This window comes from Schistosoma haematobium, chromosome 1 (assembly GCF_000699445.3).
Source record: "Schistosoma haematobium chromosome 1, whole genome shotgun sequence".
Classification (NCBI taxonomy): domain Eukaryota; kingdom Metazoa; phylum Platyhelminthes; class Trematoda; order Strigeidida; family Schistosomatidae; genus Schistosoma; species Schistosoma haematobium.
This window is the reverse complement of record NC_067196.1, coordinates 50,306,925-50,324,038: the sequence shown is the minus strand read 5'-3', so window position 1 is coordinate 50,324,038 and position 17,114 is coordinate 50,306,925. Positions and strand designations below refer to the sequence as shown.

Sequence of the window (17,114 nt, the reverse complement as noted above, 5' to 3'; positions counted from 1 at the left end):
CCGTCTATCAAGACGCGCAGTGCTACGTAAACTAGGAATAAATCGCAAGGAAGCTAGGGTGGGAGTCAGAGCAAGACATATAATCGATCCTAAGAGCTGTTAACTTCTGAATTGATCCACATCAGTAGGTATGGGCCTTCTGGTTGTGGCCCAACTAATCATAATTTACGGTACGAAATGATAGGCGAGATGGGGTGAAACTTTCACAGTAAAATCTCTTTTTCCAAGCTTTTTATAGCTCCTTCTGAACTATGTTTCTCATGTTTGAGAATCATTTTGTTAATTTCCTACCACACTGTGCTGATATGAGGTATGGAATATTTGGACTGGTGATCTACATTCGTCAGAAATCCTGCGTTGACGGTACACAATTTTTTTTCTTAATAATGACTAATGATTAATAATGAACTGTGTCAAAAACCTCCATTTTGGGAAAAGGATAATACAATTTGATATAAACGGTTGTAAAATTCAAACACAGTTATCATAAAATGGAATCTTATGAAGCCCAATTATTATTACGAATCACAAAACATAATTGATCATACGATTTCATAAGCCAATCTACATGGAGGAAAATGTGAATAACATAACGAAATTACGGAATAAGAAACAAATCAGGTCTTTTTGTTTGTCATATATATATATCATTGCTTCAACATATTGTTATTTGTAAAGATGGATCTCAAAATATTTGTAAACTGTTTTAACATTTTGGATACGCTTTAGTGGTTAGTCTGGGCTACTCACAAGCATAGAATTCAGGATTTCTAAGTGTATGGTTTGACCAGAACAATAATTTTTGAAAATATTTATGTCTCAGACAATAATATAAAAAGACTATATTGTTTTTGACCTGATCCACGAAGTCAGACCCACACACACCCACTTCCTATGTGGTTGCCCAATCAGATATGCTATGGAGATGTAAATTGCTAGGAAGCTGTAATTGATAAAACTGGATAATTAAGTACACTAATCATTGGTACAAAAACTTGTTTCTCTGACCCAGACAAAGACATATAGATTAAGCTCTCTATTGGAACTATAATAGACTTCCCTCAATAGCGTGCCTCGTTTATAATTTGTCAAATACCATTTCACCTTAAGGCAATGTGTGAGTATGGTCACATGACATGCATAGACTCGTTCAGTCTGTCATCAGTTTCCAAATCCTATATACGACCGGTGTACTGAAAACCCTTGGATATATGCGACAAGTGTTAACTAAGTATGGACTATGTTAAACTAGTTCGTATAATTTAAATTATACATGTTGCTTTGTTTTTAATACTTAAAAAAGCTACATAAATCTTGATTATAACACTGTTATTTGTACCTGATTTGAAATCTGAGAATACTTTTCATTGAATGTGCTAACTAGATGACGCAGTTGTGTGACAACGGTAAGATGCAAATCGGCTTCTTCGGATAACACTTCGAAATTAGATTCGGTAGTAGTAGTACTGGTTGTTGTTTTTGCATTAGACGTGGGAGATTCTGTTGGTTTTATTCCACAATCTTGTCCCAACTGTTCATCAATAGACTTATCTGTCCCAACTAGATCAGATGCGACTGAATTCTCCGACGAATCTTTCTCACTACGAAGAGGGATATTAAAACGATCCGCTACATAAGCGACCTATGAAGAAGTAAATAAAACCGAAACCTAAAAAGACATGTTTTTCAAAACAAACAAAAATTGCTTAAAAACGGAACAAAACTTTCTATGAAGAGTTACATTAGTAAACTACGTGAAATATAATCACCACTTAAAAGAAGTGAGAACAATGCAGCAAATCTGTTACTCTATTTGATTAGGCTTTTTACATGGCTAGAAAAAGAAATACCTGGCACATACTTTTAAGAGTACTGTACAGCTTTAATTATGCAAAAGTCGAATGCAAAGCCGGCGCAAAAATAAATATTTAACTGAAATATTTAGAGAACTCAAATGCCCTGGTACGGCCGAGAGTGGGGAGAGTCCGCTCTCCCTCTCGAAATGCTCTCACACGGCCACGCGTATATAGCCTCTGCCAGGGAAGTCCTACTCATCGCCTTCTCGTGGCGGGGTTGTTTACGAAAATGAGAGCACGAAAAGCGAATGTCCGGCGCTTTAACCGGGTTGCTGGACATGGAGAGTCCACCTAGGGGTGTTGGAAAACCCTGATTCCAAACCAATGGTGCACATGAGCTTCAGTATCCTGAAGGGACAAATTGCGTGTGAACCAATCGTTAGTCACCAGCTATCATGGGGGACTGAATCTCCTTACGATGCTCCACTGCCTTGTGGATCAGACCTTCAGGTCGAAGGCTCTGGGTGTGGCCCCTTAAGAAAACCACCTGCTTCGGTTTGGGCACCCGGGCAGCATCACAGCCCTCACATATATCAAATGAGATCTGTGTGGCGCATATGTATTTGGCACCTCCTTGTACCAATATCTATGTATTAAAATAAATAAATAAAAATTTAGAGAACAGAAAGAAACCAATTTAAAATCCAAATTCTACCTAGCAATGTTGGTTGATTACTAAAAGTGATAAAACAATAACCACATCCATAAAAGGCATCACCAATTTTCAAAACGTTCTGATATTGCCTTAAAATGTATCTCCTATTTTGAGCCTCTGTCTTAGTTCATATTACTGGTATACCAAGGTGTATATCAGCCCTATACAATGTGTGACCCCAATGTATCAATTAATGATAGCCTGCTGGTCCATATATTTCGTACAATACTCAAGCAACTGACGTCTACATTAATGTAGCGGACGAAAATCGAGGCTGGGTTGCTTTGCTGAGAAGCTTTTATTGTCGTTCAGGACAGCACCAGTGCCTACATTTAAACAAAACACATTGGTGGACCATGCACATAATAACTCCATTTTAGATTAATTCTTACGATAACGCGACTCGGTGTAATTGCTTGTTTGGGATGGTTATTGTAAAGCAGTAGTGTTACCTATAAATATTTGTCGGAACTGAATTGTAAACTAAAACATTACCGACAACACATCACCTTAACGGGCAAACATAAAAGCACAGCCAGCATTGTGAACTACACAATTCCTCACCAAATTTCACAAAATTTGCAAACAACCCAAATATTTCCCAACAACTGCGATATGAGGATCAGATCTAACACATACTAGACATATCAACAAAACAAAACGATAGAAACGAAACCTAAAACGCTCACTTGTTTATGTGGTGATACTTTAATAACTGAGCACACAAAGCTATAAATCCCGATAAGAACAATAAGACATTGCTTATAAGTTTCCGTGACAGAACAGATCTTACTATAATTTGTACAAATAGTTTGTTCGTTATCAGATAGCTTCTGCTGTAGCGTTTTTATTTCCTCATTACGTTGTTCCAAAATGCCTTGTAAGCGAACCAGTTCTTGTTTTAAGGATTCTTCTGAAGCTAGTTCAGGTCGAGAATCAATTTTTTCACGCTCATGATATCTCCAAAGATCATGTTGCATGCTGGCAATTTGTCGCAAAGCTACGGAATAACGATTTTCATTTAGCCGTAGAGCTCTACGCAATCTTTTTAGGTCATTTTGTGTGTTTGTATTTGGATCTTCATTTTCATCTGTATGAGAAGTCATTGAAATGCAGGATTCCACCATCGCATTTTTACAGTTTGCAGTTGGTTGTGCTTCTAATTCCAATTCTTTGACTTCGAATTCAGAATCTGCTTCTGATTTGACGGACATAATTGCATCTAACTGAGCCAGTAACCCATTGATACGCTCCTGTTTATTTGAAACTTCACTTGTAGCCAACTCAAGAGATCGCTGGGTAATTTCGAGTGTTCTCGTAAGTTCATTTTTCTCAGCTTCTATATGAGCCAATTCTGCCTCATACTTGGCGATTTCTGTAGTTCTTAATTCAGTCAGCAGATCGTCTGGCGAAGGATGCTTAGAACCAGACTTATTTTCTCGATTCTTCACATCACTTTCAGGAGGTTCATTAGTAGACACATTGGTATCTAGTAGGATAGAAGTTAAATTAATTTTATTGTAATTAACCATATAGATACATAGTGATTAAATATTGGTTGAAACATTGGTGCTTCAGTATAAAACTTTGATATTTAGTTCGATTCATGTTATGGCTGCGAGCCATGTTATTTAAAATTACAGGATATTTGCAGGTTACTAGAAGTTTCTCATGAATGCCTTCGAAGCACACTGTTTCCTGATACTGGGATGGGGTGGGAAAAATTGAGTTGGTCATTCTACATGGAGCCATAGTAAATAATAAAGCTATTTGGGACTGGTTTTCTTCAGCCTATTAAAGCGTTTTGGTTTGGATCCTACAAATCATAAAACTTATTGGCTTCAGATGTTATCAAATATAGCTCAGAGTAGGAACCAGTGGTGATTCCGAAGCCATTTTCTATCGAAACCTTTATCAAGGTGGAATGAACAACCTTATATGAACTGTACTACGTTGTATGAATTGTATCATGAGATACTATTCCTGTTAGTCTATTCATATATTGCACGATGCTTCCCTCTTTTGCAGCCCTGATGTAACGTATGTTAAAAAAGTTAAATAATCTAGCATCGAAGTCAGTCTCCCTATGCCAAGCAAACTGCTCACTTAAGTAGTCAAAAGTGAACAAAGCGCTGGGCATATAGAATGAAAAGAGATTAAGAGATATAGTCGGTATCTTTGAGTACATTCCACTGAGCATGACATGTAACAATCCAATCGCTCATTACCTGCTTAACAGTGAGTCAGTATTTTCAAATAATGAGTAAGCAAGTAAATGTAAATGTTTGGCATAATGTTGAGAATATCCCCATCAATTTCCATCAGACTTGATCATTTATAACGATCTTAATTTCTATCAATTAGTTGCATATTGTAATCTATGGAATAATTCGTTTTTTATTGATTCTTATGGACCTCACTACGTTGGTTCGTTACTTAGTCCTTTTTCGTAGCTAGTATTGAGTAACTTTTGTTAACATTTTCTCTAGAAACCAGTAGATATCAAGTTTTGCTTCGTCTTCTAGAATTTCCATCAGTTAACCAACAAACAATCAATCGTGTAGACGATTTTAATTATGACTTTATATTTATTGTTTATGTATCATTCCCGACTATGATGGAGACATTTCTATTAGACATGTAAAATATATGAACCTGTTTCTCCAAATGACGAATACTATCATTTTTAAGTTCCAAGCAGTTGGAGAAAACCTATGAAACAATTGAGCGTATATTAGTTTGTTAGTGTCTATGTTAGTGGTGTGTTGAAAAATTAAAAGCGCCCTATCAAAAGAATAAAATCATGACTGTTAAACGTTTTCAAACTGATTTGAAAGCTATATCTAAGTATTAAATTATGCAGAAAAACAATAATAAAATCAACTCAGCAAAAAGATACGTTTGCACATTTAGCTTGGTCTAACATTTTGTTGGGGGTAACAGTGGAATTACTAATTGGTTTGATTGAAAGTGCGACGCAATGCCAACACTCGACTACGATATTAATAACCAGAGCCTTAGCTTCTAAGAAAATAATATTAAATGTACCCGATACTTGTATAAGTTTCTCCATAACTTTGTGGTAAGTTGATTTTATTTATATAGATGATGTTTTAATAAATATCCCATTTACGAAAATTTGTCTCTATTATCCAGAAAAACGTAATGCTCTACTTGTAGTTGATATATACTGTGATACACCCATACAGTAGTTCAGAGCTGGTAAGCAGAGCCATTAAGACTATCTTGTTCTGAAGAAACTAGTTATAATGGTATACTTTACAGAACGAACTAATATTAAATAAATAGACAAAGTTTCTGAATAGTACTTCAGTCAACAACAGAACGTTCGGATTAAGTAACAGGGTAAAATAATAATAAGCTACCGCAACTGAATTCTCATGAATGCTTACCTAGTTTTTGACATTCAGTATTACTTTCCTGAAGTTGACTAAGCTTGCTAACATTTGCCAAATTGTTTAGGTTTCGCAAGTCGCTGAGGTGGCTTATTGAATCCGATATAATTCTGCTGTCAAGTTCCTTGCGTAAATTATGACGTTGGTCACGTTCAATCTGGAGTGATTCTAAAGCATCTTCCAAGGACTTTTCGGTCATCCGCTTTAAACGAGTTATTTCTTCCAGTTGGACATGTATAACATCATTTTCCTCTTGTAGTCGCTTTAATTCATGCCTTACGCTTTCAAATTCCACCTGAGATAACCAATATAGCACACTTCGAACTTACCTGACTAGTTTTTAAGGAAAGTATAGTCTTTTGTAACTCTAAATTTTCTGCCTCCAAGTCATCATATTCGTTTAAGATTTGAACTTCTTTTGCTTTAGCATCTCTAATATCAGATTTCAGGTTCCTAAACTGTTTCTCTAGATCTTCATGAGCCGACTGTTGTTCAATATTCCTTTTGTGCAACGTGTCATTCTCCGCCATTTGCCGCTCATACTTAAGTCTGAGCTCCTTTAATTCCACTTCTAAATCATGCACTTGATTTCTTAAGACACGTTCTCTGTTTGCCGACTCGGATACCAAGTCATCCTCCTCCTGGAAGCCAGCGATACTTAGTCTACGTTGAATAAGGTTCTGTTCCTCTAAACTCTGAAGTTGAGAGTGTGTCAATAATTTAAATGACATTACCTTGCGAGTAATTTTTAGTTCTCGATCTAATTCTTCATACTTTCCGCCCAATTCATCAAGCTGATTTTTGAGTTGTTGATTTGTTTCCAAAAGGGTAAGACCATATTCAGCTGCTTCATACTTCTCCTGCATAGACACTTTTAGTGCAGACTTTAACTGTCGATTCTCTTCTTCCAAACTCCTCCCATCATCCGCCATCCCCAGCGAAAATGTTGCGCAACAGACTAAGAGCGGCGCTCCCAAAACCTAATTTTGGTTTCAGTTTTTAAAGGGCGGGATATGAGTGGCCTGTGTTGGTCCTGTCAATGGTGGTCTTTCAGTTCATCCAACTTTCTTTAGAAAGCGTCAACAGATTGGGCTTCAATCATATGTTGAGGTAATAATGATTCGATGCGAAAGTCGAAGGTCAGCTAACAAGCGATTTGTTCTGGACTTGTGAAATTTTATGGAATGTCAACGTAATGTCTCTGTTTTGGAAGACCAGAAGAATGAGGGCGTATCATATTCAATTTGTCACCGAGTAATTTAAAAACTGTGACCATATCACCTCTGGTTCTTCTATATGACAATGGAAATTAGTTTAGTTTAGTCAGTCAAATATCATACGGGAATTTTGCTATTCCGGGAGTCAGCTTAGTTGCGGTTCTATAAAAATTTTCCATCGGCTCACTGTCTCTCTTTGGCAAGAACTAGCCTCTCTCTTCAGTACTCAAATTTAGGACGAGCAATACTGCACACAAAGTCAAAAAGGTCTTATCATCGACATAGTTAAGGCCTGTAGCGGTAAATAAATCCTCAAAATCAATAACTCTGTAAGTTTTTGACATTCGATGTTGCCCACATTGGTTTTAATGGACTCATCTAGCTAAAGGCGCTCGGTCGCGCATCTGCACCAGACCACGAGTTGGAACGCCGTACTCCACTTCTCCTGCAACCGCTAGACAGCTTAGATCAGTCACTTCTCGATATACTGATAAAATATCAAATATATCTTTGAATCTCCTCGCTTCTGACTCTGGATTTCACTGGGTGGACATGATTTAATTATAGAAGGTGTTACTAGTCAAAGTGTTGTCAAACTAAAAATATGTAGTGTTAGTCATTAGTTTTAGCCCATAATATATCTTATTCTAGTTTCCGGACATTCCATTCTATTCATTCTACTTGAGTCATGTTTTGACCTTGTTAATTATTCGCTTATTAGCCTTGACTGTTTTCATATGAGCGTATATGTGTGTACACTTCATGTCCCATGATTCATCACATGTCTGTAGTTTATTTTGTCTGCCTATAAATATTGAGTAATGCCCGGCTTGAAATGGAGTTGGCTTCTCAGCCATCTTCCATACGTGTCATTTTTGCTTTGCTCTGTTTCATTTGCTTCATATACAAAATATATGTATTCTCAAGTCAATTCTCGTTATTCGACTTATTTAATTTCGTTATTGGATAACGCGATTTAAGTCGACGATGATATACGAGAAAAGGCGATGACAAAACATTCATACGCTCTAAATAGGAGTCAGATTCACGGGCCACTAAAAATACTTGTGGATCTTCAGACCCTAAGTATTGACTATGGGGTTAGAAGATCTTTGGTGCATGTCGCACGTTGTACTACAGTTTTGACGTCTTGACCAATAGTGACTCTTAAGTCATTTTGTGTCTGGACAACAGGTAGCTCACTGTTATTCATCGTATATATATCTGTACCTTGATGACCAGTATATATTATAATGCACTTGGAAGCATTTATCGGTAACTGCCAAATTTTATGTCATTCGGAAAATTTCTTCATGCCGTTTTGAGGCTCTAAACTGTCATCTTTACTTTTTGTTGCTCTCCATATCTTGACATCATCAGCACACAACAAAATGGATGGTGATAGAATATTAGTAAGATGATTCACACACAGAAGGAACATTACTGGCCCGAAAATGTACCCGGCAACCTTCCACAAAGCAGGGTTTCCCAACTAAACAACTCTGAGCTCACCCGCACTCTCTGTTGTTTTGTAACTTCCGAGACTTAGTTATGTTGCAATGCACGTTGAGCAAGAAGTGACATAGTGGCCAGTTCGAAATTATGTGTAACCATGATCATAGAGAATGATTTGATACGAAATGCCCTGATAACACTAAACTTCATAGCACTATCAAGGGGTCTCGTTATGTCTTATTGACCGCAAATTATCACGTGACAAAATCGCCAAACAAAATATCCACTTCTGTTGCCTCGTTCCTGTGCTAAACCAATGATGCATCGAATAGCACAAGCTGCCTTGAGTAAACTCTCAGTCCTTATTAGTCCTCTTTATAACAAATTATCGCCCAGTCCAGTTAAGTTCAGTCCAATCCAGAACACAATCTCAGCCTCGATTGTATAAGTTGTATATTTCAGACATACTTGATTTATATGCAAGCCAATCAGACCATATCACACCATAAAGTGAAAAATAATAGTTGTACAAGTTCCTGTCAAAAGTGACTGTGTGTGTGGGACACTGTGACTGATAAATTAAGGGATAAGTTAAGACATATAAATCGTGTTGCAATAGCCAGTAGTACAAATGGAAGCGTATGATAAAAGGAATATAAATACATATACGTATTCTGGTTGCTTATGCATTATCCGATGGGTATATATGCAATAATAGACCGTAATAACTCCAAGCAATTACTGTTCATTCATTTTTCGTTCGGACATGGTAGAATTGACGTATTAACAGTGCAATGCTTTTGTACTCCAGTACATAACAACCAAACATCATAGCAATCAATTTGCTAGAGATTTTGACAATGTCGCCATCTTCATTTTAGAAAAGTCAGTTTATGTTACTGGGGATATGTTGTCAGCATTTTTTTGACGTTCATTTCAATGTTCAGTAATAGGAGTGGTAGACCGGTCGACCTGTGTTAATTCTCAGAAACTGTCTTCCATTGGAGAACAAGCTGCTTCTACAAACTGTTCTCTTATGGAGCTGATACATTCAGTTAAGTTGAGGAGTTCTAGTCGTCGACTACTCGATGAGAAAAGTGGGTACCAAAGTATTATCTCAATGAGTGATAAAAATATATATAATTTGTTAACAATCGAGTCAATAATCAAAATAAAGGATGCAAATATAAGTTCGCCTCTTGTTCTGTAACAAAATAAGAGAAAAGGTTTAAGCACATTATTTATTCACCGTAGGAAAGTTTGAAAATACCTTTTACTAACCTTCTTCCCACTCGATGAACGTAATAGAGTGTCTAACCATCTTTGATAAGACATAAATACTTGGATGTAGATTTCCAAATGAGGTCTCATAAAAGTGGTGTTTAAAATCCGAAATATGTCCTTATCAAATCATTCCAACCCTCTGCAAAGTAATCACGAATCTCAGAAGTCGTTAGTAGCTGCTGCATTGTAATTTTTGGTTGTTTCTATGTCATCACTTATTAGTACTCCAAATTTTTGTCCTCTCACATTAGAGGAGAGAATGTACCACTGCCAGTATAATGGTGATGGTTGTGGTGTCCACTGTGCATTATCGCACTACTTCTGTGATTAATCCTCACACAAATTTTGGGGACATCTATCTAATTCGTTTAGGTCGGCTTGGAGGTCAAGACTATCAGCCTTTTCACTTATTATTCTCTATATATTGACATCACTAGCAAACAACAGTTCTGAAGAGTTGAGCAGTCTTGGTAGTCTACTGGTATTGAGTAGAAAAAATGGGTCACTGTTGCGACCTGAGGTATACCAGTGTTAACCAGTTAATGTCCTGCTCACCCAAGCTCGCTATATCGGGCCACAAAGGAATATTACTATCCACTCTTTCACTGTGTCTGCAATTCAAGAACCCGAGGGCTTCTGTGTAAGCCGTACGTGAGATACTTTATCAAATGCCTTGATAAAGTTTATACATATCACATAGACAGATAAAACTTATCATTGGGTCTCTGTCCAATCATTTATAACAAGTCTTTGAATTATTGAACATAAGTGTCCGTTCCGAACCTCTTGTTGCTCAGGAGTTATCAGGTCATATGATTCCTCAAGAATGAATAACAGCCTGAATTGTTTCTTCAGATACCTCGATTACTACGTAATTTTGGTTTATTGGCTAGTAGCTCGACACGATCTGCCTCTTTTTATACTTGAATATATGGGTGGTGATGGCATGAACGGCATGAATGAATTTAAACATCATGTTTTGACATTTCCTTGGTTCACGAAAACAATCGTTTTGAGCAGTTACGACAATCGTATGCCAACTGTATTTTTAGGTAATGCGGAATCTAGTGATAGCGATTTTATGTAAATTCTTGATTTTTTGATACCTGTTGTTAAAAATTGATACTAGAAATACTTCATACGCCAAATCAACTTTTGAATTTCTCTGTAGATATTATGACATATGTTTTGACCGTATTGTTACCGTTCCTAATGTTGATATATCGCTTTATTCATTTTCAGCCAACTCCTCTAAATCGGCTTACTAAGGCGACGTAATAGCACAGCTTCTGATTGTTGAGATGTCACTCACCCGGTTTTTGGACTAGTTGGAGCAGATACAAGCTGTATATTGTGCGTCAAAAACCTAAGCACAATACGGTGTGATCAGTATTCACCAGTAGGAGTCGGTAATGAATTTCAGTAACATCGTCATGATAGCGTTCAGAGATAACATCTAAAACTGACGATCCCTATTCTGAGTCAAAATTTATCAGTTTGGGAATATTTTGTTTTAGGGTGCACCGAATAGTAACTAACAGTGGATAGGTGTCAAAACGTCCACCTGGAGTAGTGAGCTATATCCCGTCGTTGTTTGAAATCCCTAGCGATGAGGTAAAAATGGCTTTATTTAAAAAACCATGAATGAGACAATGTTTTTAAGAGGCGAAATAATGGTAACAAATTGAAGAAGAGGTGTGTGACGGCTGGTACCATGTCAAGTTCACATAAGTTATTCTAGCTTCTGGACAGACCAATTTATTCATCCCTCACAAGCCACATATTGACCTTATCACTTATTAGTCTATAAACCCTGATTGCATTTGTATGATCATATGTGTGTTTGTTGCTCACTGTATTCATTACGTGTCTGTCAATTATTTTTGTCTGACTATAAACATTAACTCACGGTCGGTCAAAACTTGCTGGCTAACTTGCCGTCTCCTCTGAGCGCTACTTTCATTTGTTTCTTTTCGTTTCGTTCATTTCGTTTCTCTGATTATCTGTTCAGATCAATGCGTGTAGGAAATGTACGTATTCAGACTTCATTCTCATTATTCCCTAACATGTATTAAGTCGATAGAAACATTTTAGAGTCGATAACAGTTGGCATACCATTCGACTGGATTCATATATATGGCCACTAAAGCCTTGAGCCTTACTTCAAAACTAACTCAGCAAACTGCATCGACGAAAAACATTCCTCACTTCATACTTTCGACGAGCAAACTCAATGTAGCTTACTCAGTCGACAAAAATGTAGTTTTTGGCTATACGATCCAATTTCGACAACCTCATTGATAATATCATCCTATCACCACAAAAGTGGTAAGCCCGACTTCGAACTAAATACAATCTGCAAAACCACGCAGACGATAAACGTTTCTGACTTTATGCATCCGAAAGGCGAACTAAGTAGCTAACGTAATCGACAAGCAACCTGAACGGTTCAATCTCTCTTCCGATGCATTAGATGAAGCCAGTAAGGCAGCGACATGGACATGCTCAAATCGTATTGGCTTATCGGCATTTTGTCCTCGTCTCGACTCTTCTAATTGACATATCTGGTAGATCATTTCATCATTCTTATAATAATTATCATATTTTTATTATCGCATCAGTGTCATATTATCATCTAACGTGGAATTATTATTATCGTTTGTGTCGTTATTGAATTATGACATTCAGGCAACCAGAGCACTCACCAAAGAAATCATAATTCTATGGATGTTTCATTCTCACTGTAACACTTGAAACTCACTGGACTGCTTTGCTATTCAATAACGTAAAATTTCATTCTGTGAGTTTTTTCCGTTTTATTTTTGCCCCATTATTACACACATTCATGCAAATGAAGTCATTTTCACGTTATCATACCACACATTATTCATTTTGTATTATCTCCTATTATGACTGTGGATACCTTTGTCCCTACTGACTGTTTAGTGACGATTACGTCCATCCTTTTTGTTTTTCCATATGTACGTACAAATCTTATTTCACTACTACAAACATTGTTCTATTCCTGTCTCAATGTATATCAGAACATAGAGTTCATAGCTAGTTTTGTTGTAAACGAGAACACAGGTGGAGAAAACCAATTGTATTTAAATACAAAATTACAAAATCCTTTGGTAAAATGTGGGAACAATACAATGAATACTTTTTTTGCAAGATTCCGTCATTTTTCCTTCACATTCAGTATGATTCACCCAAGTCCTAATTACTTTATATCCTTCTGCTACCAGGTTTTCCACTCCCTATCGGTGTTACATAACAATTATTTCTGTCGACATAATTAGTATACACCACACCTGCTCCGCATCCGACAGTCGCTCTTGCGGTGGTTCTGCTATCTGTGCCACTTTCTACTTTGTTGCAGTCCGGGACAATCCCTCTATCATGAGTGGACTAAGTTGTCTAGTTTAGCTTGTTGTAGGAATCGAAATCATGAAGTATGGGGATAATTGATATTTCACTTGAGAATGCGACATTAATACCACTTATTTGTCTCATTTTACCAGGTCAAGTGATGTTAGCAAACAAGCTATCTCGCCCTACATACAATGGATGATTGAGGTTATAAGATGTCGGACATAAGATACTGGTCATATGATATTTAATGTAGAGATGGTTGGGGTTGATAACTGACCAAAAAATATGAAAGAGGTGTTATGGGTTGCAAAATGTACGATAAAAACTACAAGTAAAATAGAAAACAAAACATCTCAATGCTAACAATCTTAGGGTGTTACGATGCTTTTAAACTGATAGAAAATGAACCAGAAAGAACCGACAATAATTCAGAATAGCATGAGTTTATTATTACCAACCATATTCGAACAGTATCTATTTGTAGTACTGTAGCTTGTAGCTCCTCTAGAGTAACAGCCGGTCCCAAGCCCGAGTAAAGGAAGAGGGTGAGGCATGGGGTTGGCAACCTCATCCCGTAGAAAACCAACTCGCTAAAAAGCGCTAACTAGAAAAAATAATCTAAACTCTACCATGGGAGTTAGAAGGCCTTCATTTAGAAGAGATATGACTCTTCATGGTGAAAGCTGAGCTCCTTCGGAGGTCATGAGTCCGAATTCCTTTCTAACATTAAAAGCAAAATGTTTTAGGCACATGGAACGTTCGGACAATGTGGGAAACCGGTAAGACCAGTCAAACAGCAAGGGAAATGAAGAGATACAAATCAGCAGTACTGGGTATCGGTAAAACGTATTGAACCCAAGCTGGATAGCAAAAACTAGATGCCGTAGGGATGCTGCCGTACTCCGGTCACGAAAAGGAAATTGCTCCACACACTCAGGGAGTTGCTCTAGTGCTGTCCAAAGTAGCACGAAATGCACTTGCAGAATGGGAATCTCACGGATCCAGAATCATCAAAGCATCATTCAAAACAAAGAAGGAAGCGATCACAATGAATATTATCCAATATTATGCACCCACCAATGACAGCAACGACGACATTAAATTTCGATTCTACGAGCGACTGCAATCAATCATAGAGAAGTGCTCAAGAAAGGAACTCACCATTCTGATGGGAGATGTGAACGCCCACGTCGGAACAGACAACACCGGATATGAAGATATCATGGGACGACGTGGACTGGGTGAGAGAAACGAAAATGGAGGAAGATTTGCAAACCTGTGTGCATTCAACAAATCGGTCATAGGAGGCACAATATTTCCACACAAGCGTATGCACAAAGCTACATGGATCTCACCGGACCACACTACAGAGAACCAGATAGGTCATATTTGCATCAGTACAAAATTCACAAGGTCAGTCGAATACTTGATAATCAGGAGAGGATATATCTTCAGATCACCATCTATATGGTGTTTGCCAAGAAGAAACGGAGGCTAAAGAAGAAATGGACAACTGGACAAACAGCACCACAAAGGTTTAATACAGCCTTCCTTCGAGATACTAACAAACTCAATGAATTCAAGATAACTCTCAACAACAGGTTCCAAGCCTTACAGGATCTACTGAAGAAACTACTATGGAAGACAACTGGAAAGGTATCAGAGAAGCATTAACTTCAACGTGTCAAGAGGTTCTGGGCCTCAAGAAGCATCATCGTAAGGAATGGATCTCTATAGAAACACTGGACAAGATCAAAGAAAGGAAGAAAAAGAAGACAGCAATTAACAACAGCCGAACACGAGCAGAGAAAGTCTAAGCACAAGCTGAGTACATAAAAGCAAACAAGGAAGTGAAGAAGAGCATTAGAGTCGACAAGAAGAAAGACGTGGAAGAACTAGCAACGACAGCGGAAAAAGCTGCAAGAGCAAGAAATATGAAACAGCTTTACGATACAGCGAAGAAACTAGCAGGGATGTATAGTAAACCAGAAAGACCAGTCAAGGATAGAGAAAGCAGACCAATCATTGTGATTCAAGAACAGCGGAAAAGATGAATAGAGTAATTTTAGGAACTCTTGAATAGACTAGGTTCATTGAATCGACCGGACATCGAAGCACCACAAACAGACTATCCTATAGATGTCACTCAGCCAACGATCAAGGAAAGCAGGATGGTCAGTCATCAGACAAATCAAGAGTGGGAAAGCAGCAGGACCTGACAAAATACAGAACATTTTGTTTAATTACGGCCCCTTATGGTCTAGTGGGATGTCACGAACTTATGGTATTGATGCCAATTTATCATGCAAAATACCTCATTATATTGTGTTAAGAACGTTGAATTGGTTTCACTTCCTACCCAGTAATCCTGTTACAGGCAAACTATACAATTCACTAAAATACGAAGCCTACTCAAGACCCTATAAAATCTATAAAAAAGCTATTATATAAATAAAAAGGCTCCAATAGCTTCAAAAAAAGGGATTAGCCAATTATGTATCACAATACTGTTTTTAGCACTATGTTTTATAACTACACATAATCCAATACTCTCAGCACTTTTCTGAACCACCTCCATTTGTCAGCTGTTTATTCACTCATACATTGCTCACACTTATCTCCTTTAATCTATTAGAATGCTCTGGCTTAGCAAATACTCTGATAAAAGAAAATTAGACTGAGTAGCCATACCAAAATTTTTTTTCATGAACATTGGCTGCTCTGACTTTCGCTCTTTCTTTTACTTACTCCCTTTTTCAGCCTCCTAGGCATATGGGACGATTGACTTCATCTTGCACCATCCTTAAAGCCTCAGATATTCCAAAGGGATATAAGGTTGCGATTTCTAGAAGCTCCCACCTTCAATGGATCTATCCTTGACCATCAGTTGCACGTCGCAATGCCACTTTCATGTAGCGCGCCGACTGTTATACTGACTACAACCATTAACATTTCATATCTTATAAATTATCAACCCTGCTGAGTAATTTACTACATTGGATATTGTATCATTTGTAACAATTTGATCTTGCCTGTAAACTGGCATGCCGCATGTAACAAACTGTTATTTGAGAATCAATTATTATTATACCAGCCGAAGCAGTGAAGACAGACACAGAATTTGAAGGTGGTAACTAGTTTCTACGTGGTTTAGGAACTCTTCGACTCGATCATTTGTAGGGTGTATTATACGGAGACTACCATCCTATCTTGTACATCAGATACATTTTACCCTGAGAAAAATTTTCGACGGACAATTACAAGTTAATATTATTTCTATCGCGGACTTAAGTCTTAAATAGATCTGAAACTTATTATATACTCAGTCCCTGATCCTTGTATTAGCCAAGTTAACGCTTAATAACAACTATATACTCAGATATTATATTTAGTTTAATGAGCTCTCTACTCACCCAGCTTCCAATCATGGCCAATAACTCTAATAAAAGAGTAGTTCCACCATCTTCTAAATAAAAAAAGGTCCAAATCTGTAGCGATTCAGTACCTGACAATGTCGAAACTTTATCTACTGAACAGCATGTGTCTTATCCACAAATATCACCACCATGACCTGGTTCTCCATATTACAACCCCTCTATCTCCCCGTGCAGTATGCAGTAAAACTGGTTGACAAACAAGGCACCATACCCACGTGCGTCGAAAAGTCAGCACAGTCTACCATACAGCATGTATTACTAAGGCCTAAATCTAAAATTTCAAAAGCTATAGAGTCTAATAGTTCGTCTCATACATACTAAAATACTGCTTGATATAGTACTTACACCCGTCAGCTACAAAACTCTTTGACCGAAATTAACGACAGATTTAACCAACTAGCACCCCTCACACATATATG

General features: G+C 37.4%; 1 protein-coding gene across 2 annotated transcripts in view; it reads right to left on the bottom strand.

Annotated features, from left to right (window-relative positions):
- The window catches only part of BICD2_1 (Protein bicaudal D 2), a 40,756-nt gene extending 33,122 nt beyond the window's left edge, over positions 1-7,634 (bottom strand). For both annotated transcript variants that reach the window (XM_051208985.1, XM_051208984.1), the window contains exons 1-5: positions 6,662-7,634; positions 6,257-6,622; positions 5,925-6,222; positions 3,201-4,000; positions 1,340-1,642 (exon numbers count right to left, since the gene is read on the bottom strand). In XM_051208985.1, the coding sequence (XP_051074399.1) occupies positions 1,340-1,642; positions 3,201-4,000; positions 5,925-6,222; positions 6,257-6,622; positions 6,662-6,859 (1,965 nt within the window). In that variant the 5' untranslated portion in view covers positions 6,860-7,634. The remainder of the gene's footprint in view (positions 1-1,339; positions 1,643-3,200; positions 4,001-5,924; positions 6,223-6,256; positions 6,623-6,661) is intronic.
- Positions 7,635-17,114: the final 9,480 nt, after the last annotated feature.